Raw genomic sequence first — 7,159 nt, 5'->3', positions numbered from 1 at the left:
CCTATGCAATAAATACACCCGGCCGGGTCCGTCAGTTTGACGATTTTTTGATTTCTAGACGCGATTTTTGGAGGAAAAATAAGAGGCAAGAGCTAGGGCTATTCTATTCTATTCTCTACAAGCCGCAAAAACACACACTCTCTCTCTATCAAGAACTCTTGGAAGAAGATTGAAGATTCAAGCTTCGATTCCTCCGCCAATTGTAATCCGTATCATGAATTCTATTGTTTTCTTTAGTTTTTGTTTGTTTTCTACTTTGAACATGAGTAGCTAAACACTTTGTGTAGAATTCTTGGTGAAGATGCATTGATTCATAGTTATTAATCCAATTGACTTCGTTTTTATCTTGCTCTTGTAATTATTTGAATTATTCTTGTGCTTTTTCCTAACAATTGCTTGATCACCAATTGGGAGTGTAGGGTTTCTTAGAGTAATCGGGAGATGAAATAATTAATCTCGAAAGAAGAATAATTCACACCTTAATTCAATAGAACTCGGGAGAGTTGAGGTTTTGAGTGGAATCTGTTATCTAATCGATCTATTGGGAGTTAGGTCTAAGAATTAGAAGGGGACTTCAATTATTACACTTAATCTACAGGTTTCTCACCTCGGGAGGGGGTTTAATCTACATGTGTGATTGTTTCAATAATTCTAGAGACTTTAAATGGTAAATCGATTTCAACTGGGTTAGGCTATGAGTTGTGCATCGGATCCTTGAATTCTGCATATTTCTCCACCATCTTACACAGCTTTCTTAATTGTTTTCGTGTTTAAGTGTTCTATTCTATTCTCTGACTTTACATGCTTTTAGTAGTTGTTAGTTTTAAAACCAAAAATTTCTGATTGTCTGGATAGTAGCTGAAATTGGTTCGTGGTACTTAAGTTGACACTTATTTGTCTCTGTGGGATACGATATACTCTTGCTTGCTAAATGCTACAATAACCCCGTACACTTGCGGGTATTAATTGGGTAAAATAAAGTTGAGTCAAGTTTTTGGCGCCGTTGCCGGGGACAATTTTGTGTTATATAACTTGATATCGTGATAATAATCAAGATTACTACTTCAGATTTTATTGTTTTTTGTTTGTTTTTACGTCATTTTTAATTTTTTTGGGTTCTCACATTTTTGTTTCTTGTTCAGGTGTATGCACACACGTTCTAAAGGCTTGCCTCTAGAACCTTTCGATCCGGAGATCGAAGCAACAAACCGGAAGAGGAACGCCTATAGGAGACTCACGCAGAAAATTCAAGCTTCTTCGCCTAACCGCATAGGAGCATCTTCAGTTCAAAGCGACCTTTCACCCATCCGATCACCAGTTCAGGACCATATTTTGTTTGATCCCGTTTCTCCTAGTCTGATGGAGTACGAAGAGGGCAACAACGGTCCACCACCCCCTCCTCCCAATTATGCTGAGCTTCTACGACAGCTGGAGGAGCTGCGTCAACAAGTCAATCATAGACAAGCTGTGGTGCCTGTTCAGAATCAGTATGCATACCAAGGCTAGGCAAATCCAACTGTCCATAGCAACATCGCTGCCAACACCTTTGAGCTGAAAAGAGGACTTATTCAGATGGCAGAGAATATTGCTTTTAGGGGCAAATCCACAGATGATCCGAACAAACACATCACCAAGTTCATTCAGATCTGCAACACTACGAAGTTGAATGGAGTGACAGATGATCAGATTCGACTTAGGCTGTTTCCCTTTTCCTTAGAGGATTCAGCAAAGGATTGGTTGGAGAGCTTGGAGTCGGGCTCAATCAGAACATGGGATGCTATGGTAGAGAAGTTTTTAGAAAAGTTTTATCCCCCCAGTGAGGCGATTAAGAGGCAACATGAGATCATTGCCTTTCAGATGAACGCTGCGGAGAATATCACAGAAGCATGGGCGAGATTCAAAGCTTTGATGAAACGATGTCCCAACCATGGGTTAACCCCGACAATCCAAGTTATTACTTTTTTCAAGGGATGTGTGCCTGAGGCACAAAGGGAGTTGAACTTGAGCTCAGTCGGTAATTTTCTGAAGAAAGGAGTGGATGAGGCCATGGAAGTAATAGAGGAGCTCGCATCTAATGACGACGGATGGAGCAACAACAGGAGTAAAGTACATAGGGTGGCGTCTACCACAGATCATGATCCTATGAGCGCCCTATCTGACAAGCTGGATGCGCTGACTATGAAGTTTGACTGCATGGCAATGGGGCAACCGACTCAAGAGCCCCAAGGAAATATGAAGGATGTTAGCTATGTGAATCAAGGGGGCAACAACCGGTACTACAATAACCAACGTCCCAACTTCCAGGGTGGAGAATATAATCAGTTTGGGAACAGGGGGCATCCCAATCTCTCTTATGGGAACCCCAATAATGCTCTGCAACCACCCCCGGGGTTCACGGTTACCAATGGAGTGGTCGATGATCCGAAGAAGATGACCACGGAAGACATACTCAAGTCTTTCATGCTACAGTCCAACAAGCTCATGGAGCAGAATAATCAAAGGATGGAGAAGGTTGAGACAGATGTGCAAAGCATGGCCACTCATATGAAGAACATCGACACACAGATCAGCCAGATTTCCCAGACTGTGAGTACTATGACTCAACCGGGAAAATTCCCTTCGAACACCATCATAAATCCCAAAGATTGCAAAGCTGTGCAGCTGAGGAGTGGAAAAAGTTATGAGGGACCTGCAATGCCATATGAGGACAGAGTAACGGAAAAGGCACCTGAAGAGGAGGTGTTAGTCGAGGAAGTTGAGACCGAGACAGTACAAATTACTCCCCCATCTAAGGAGAACGTGGTTCCAACTCCACCTACACCACCAGCAGCTCACACTTCCACTGACGTGAGGATTCCCTACCCTCAACGTGTGCAAAAGAAGAAGACAGATGCATAGTTCTCGAAGTTCTTGGATATATTTAGGAAGGTGCAGATAAATATCCCATTGGTAGAGGCATTACAGCAGATGCCCAGCTATGCCAAGTTTCTGAAGGATGTGGTTTCTAACAAGAGGAAATGGATGGAGTATGAGACGGTGAATTTGACTGAAAGCTGCAGCGCCATTATTCAAAAGAAGCTACCAGCTAAATTGAAGGATCCAGGAAGTTTTACCATTTCTTGCATAGTGGGAGATTGTCAAGAAGGGAGAGCGTTATGTGATCTGGGGGCGAGTATCAATCTAATGCCCTATTCGTTCTTCCAGAAAATGAAGATTGGAGTGCTCAGACCCACTACTATATCATTGCAGATGGCTGACAGAACAGTGTCATATTCGAAGGGGATCGTTGAAGACATACTTGTCAAGGTCGGGGAATTTATTTTTCCAGCCGACTTTGTAGTACTTGATATGGAGGAAGATAGACACGTCCCACTTCTCTTAGGCAGGCCCTTTTTAGCCACAGGGAGAGCACTGATTGATGTGCACAAATGAGAACTTACTCTCCGGCTGAATGATGAGAGCATCACATTTTCCATCTATGATGCGATGCAGAAATATGATGACGAGGATGCTTGGAGGTTCAAACAGTGTAACATGATCGAGGTGATTGATGATTGTGTGAGAGAGGTAGCCCATGCTATTTCTTATCAAGACAGGCTCGAGCGATGCCTATCGCAGTCTTTACTGGCTTCAGACAGTCTGCAAGTGTCTGAATTTGCTGAAGAGCTACTTCATTTTGTGGGAGCTCTTAATTCTGGTGGGGAGATTCCAAGAAGGAACAACAAATTTTTATCCCTCAAAGATCCGGCAGACGAGGAAGAGAAAGAAGAGAAGAAAGAGGAACTTAAGCAGTTGCCTTCACACCTCAAATATACTTTCCTTGGAGAGAATGAGACGTATCCGGTAATTGTCTCTTCATCACTTACTTCCACTGAACTCGATAAACTGCTGCGAGTGCTCAGAAAGCATAAGGGAGCCATAGGGTGGTCTATCTCGGACCTCAAGGGAATCAGCCCTACTGTCTGCATGCACAGGATTCTATTAGAAGAAGGATCCAAACCTAAAGCTCAGAATCAAAGGAGGCTCAACCCGATAATGCAAGATGTGGTGAAAAATGAGGTATTGAAGTGGTTGAAAGCCGGGATTATATATGCTATTTCGGACAGTGATTGGGTGAGTCCCACCCAAGTCGTAGCCAAGAAGGGTGGAATGACTGTGATTCAAGGTGGCAATGATGAGATGATAGCCACCAGATTGGTGACAGGATGACGAGTTTGCATCGACTACCGAGTTCTCAATGCAGCCACGAGGAAGGACCATTTCCCTCTTCTATTTATTGATCAGATGCTTGACAGACTAGGGGGATATGAGTACTACTGCTTCCTCGACGGCTATTCCGGATACAATCAAATCCTGATCGCCCCAGAGGACCAATATAAATCGGCCTTTATTTGCCCGTATGGTGTCTATGCCTTTCGGAGGATGTCTTTTGGACTGTGCAACGCCCCTGCCACGTTTCAGAGATGTATGATGTCCATCTTCCACGACATGGTGGAAGATATCATGGAAGTCTTCATGGATGACTTCTCGGTTTTTGGGTCTTCCTATGATCATTGTTTGGATAATCTGACGAGAGTATTACAGAGATGCGAGGAGACCAACTTGGTGCTGAACTGGGAGAAGTGCCACTTCATGGTACGGGATGGTATTGTGCTTGGGCACAAAATATCTGCTGCAGGACTAGAAGTCGATAGAGCCAAGATCGTAGCGATTGAGCAGATGCCACCACCATCTAGTGAGAAAGCGGTGAGGAGTTTCTTGGGTCACGCGGGGTTTTATCGGCGATTCATTAAGGATTTCTCTCAGATAGCCCGCCCCCTTTCCAATCTGCTAGCCAAGGAAGTCAAGTTCAACTTCTCTGCAGAATGTCTGCGAGCCTTTGAAATTCTGAAGAAGGCGTTGGTGAGTGCTCCCGTACTTATAGCTCCAGATTGGTCACAACCTTTCGAGATTATGTGCGATGCCAGTGACGTGGCTGTGGGTTCAGCATTGGGGCAGAAGAGGGATAAAGTGTTTAGAGTGATCTACTATGCAAGCCGGACTCTAGATCCAGCTCAGGCAAATTACACTACCACGGAGAAGGAGATGTTGGCTGTGGTATATTCTTTCGACAAGTTTCGACCGTACCTCATTGGAGCGAAGACAATTGTTTTTACAGATCATGCCGCCATTCGCTATTTGTTTGCTAAGGTGGATGCCAAGCCTCCATTAATTCGTTGGGTTCTTTTGCTACAAGAATTTGACTTGGAGATTCGGGACAGAAAGTGGTGTGAGAATGTGGTAGCCGATCACTTATCTAGATTGGAGCACTGTTTTGAAGGGGAGAACTTGAAGAAGCCTATCAATGAGGAGTTCCCTGATGAGCATCTCTTCTATGCTCAGAGCTCCGTACCATGGTTTGCAGATATTGTGAACTTCCTAGTAGCCAAGGTGGTTCCAGAGGGCCTCAACAAGCATCAAATGAGGAAGTTCTTTCATGATGTCAAGTTCTATTTTTGGGATGAGCCGTTCCTATTTAGAAGATGCGCGGATATGGTGATTAGGATATGCACTCCCAATGAGCAATGGGAAGCGGTGATCAGAAACTGTCACTCAAGTCCTAGTGGAGGACATTTTGGAGCTAATCAGACGGCGATGAAAGTACTTCAATGCGGATTTTATTGGCCTAGCATCTATGGAGACTGTCAACAGTTCGTTCTTCATTGTGATAAATGCCAAAGAACGGGGGGCGTCTCCAAGAGGAAGGAAATGCCGATGACAACTATTGTGGAGATAGAGCTTTTCGATGTGTGGGGGATTGACTTCATGGGTCCCTTCCCACCATCCTCTGGCCATCAATACATCCTTTTAGCGATCGATTACGTGTCCCGTTGGGTGGAAGCAATCCCTACTTCGGTCAACTCCTACAAGGTGGTGATCAACTTTGTCAAGAAGAACATTTTTACGAGGTTTGGGGCGCCGAGAGCCTTACTTAGTGATGGGGGTTCTCATTTCAAGAACAAGTGGTTGGAAGTCGTGTTGAGTAAATATGGTGTCAAGCACCGAATCACTTCCCCATATCACCCTCAAGCCAATGGTCAAACTGAATTGGCCAATCGAGAGATCAAAGGCATCTTGGAGAAGACGGTGAATGCGAATAGAAAGGACTGGGCTTTGAAGCTAGATGATGCATTGTGGGCGTATAGAACGGCGTATAAAACGCCAATCGGCATGTCACCCTACCAATTGGTGTTTGGGAAATCCTGTCATCTTCCTGTGGAGCTTGAGCACAAATCATATTGGGCAGTGAAGCAGTTAAATGCCGACTACTACAAGGCGGGAAAGGAAAGACAATCTTATCTGAATTTGCTCGATGAATTCCGGAATGAGGCGTTCGAAAATTCTGCCATCTACAAGGAGCGCCTCAAAACTTATCATGATAAGATGATCGACAAGCGGGAGTTCTTCCCAGGAGATTTGGTGTTGTTATTCAATGCTCGGATGAAGCTCTTCCCCGGAAAGCTTAAGTCGAGGTGGTCCGACCCCTTCAAAGTTAGAACTGTGATGAAGAATGGAGCTTTAGAACTTGAAGCTGATGATGGGAGGGTGTTCACGGCCAATGGTCAGAATGTGAAGACGTTTCATACTATGGAGCAGAAGGAAGAAGTGTTCCAACTCTCCTTGGAGCCCCAGTAATCTGCTGTGGAGATGTCGAGCTAACGACTTTAACCAAAAGCGCTTCGGGGGAGGCAACCCCTAGTAGGTAACTTTATCGTTTTTTTTTGTGTGTTTCTTTTCTTTTGAGTCTCTTTGTTTTCATTTTCTTTGGTTAAGGTCTTAGTTGTTTTTTTTGTATTAAGTAGTCTATCAAAAGTGGAGTTGGTTTTGCTTGGGAGTTGTCATTGTGCAGGATTAGCTGTGGAAAACTCGAAAAAATGCCCATAAGTTTTCACCCGGCCGGGTGTATTATTTGCCAAATATATCCACCCGGCCGGGTCATCAAAATAACGAAGAGGTAGTCCAGAGAGTTTCACCCGGCCGGGTGATTTTCAAGTGTATTATATACACCCGGCCGGGTCGTTGCTTTTGTGAAGGAAGGGTCCAGAGAGTCTCACCCGGCCGGGTGATTTTCAAGTGTATTATATACACCCGGCCGGGTCATCAAAATAACGAAGAGGTA

The 7,159-nt window shown here is 44.3% G+C and overlaps 2 protein-coding genes and 1 non-coding gene across 3 annotated transcripts; 2 read left to right on the top strand and 1 right to left on the bottom strand.

The window, feature by feature from the left end:
- The first annotated feature begins 1,572 nt into the window (after positions 1–1,572).
- Positions 1,573–2,898, top strand: LOC121798744. The gene has a single exon (XM_042197935.1). The coding sequence runs from the start codon at positions 1,573–1,575 to the stop codon at positions 2,896–2,898; it is 1,326 nt and encodes a 441-aa protein (XP_042053869.1).
- LOC121758050 lies at positions 1,829–1,934 on the bottom strand. Its single transcript, XR_006041316.1, has one exon. It is a non-coding gene; the product is annotated as a small nucleolar RNA R71 (small nucleolar RNA).
- Positions 2,899–2,967: 69 nt separating the features above from the next.
- On the top strand, positions 2,968–3,432 carry LOC121798662. Its single transcript, XM_042197816.1, has one exon. It carries the CDS (start codon positions 2,968–2,970, stop codon positions 3,430–3,432), a length of 465 nt encoding a protein of 154 aa, XP_042053750.1.
- Positions 3,433–7,159: the final 3,727 nt, after the last annotated feature.

The sequence above is a fragment of the Salvia splendens genome, chromosome 1, assembly GCF_004379255.2.
Source record: "Salvia splendens isolate huo1 chromosome 1, SspV2, whole genome shotgun sequence".
Lineage (NCBI taxonomy): Eukaryota > Viridiplantae > Streptophyta > Magnoliopsida > Lamiales > Lamiaceae > Salvia > Salvia splendens.
Note: the sequence above shows the minus strand (reverse complement) of the source record. Positions and strands in the feature narration are given on the sequence as shown.

Excerpts from the sequence above, each read along its gene's own strand:
- LOC121798744 (XM_042197935.1), top strand. The coding sequence starts at position 1,573 with ATGGCAGAGAATATTGCTTTTAGGGGCAAATCCACAGATGATCCGAAC.
- LOC121798662 (XM_042197816.1), top strand. The coding sequence starts at position 2,968 with ATGCCCAGCTATGCCAAGTTTCTGAAGGATGTGGTTTCTAACAAGAGG.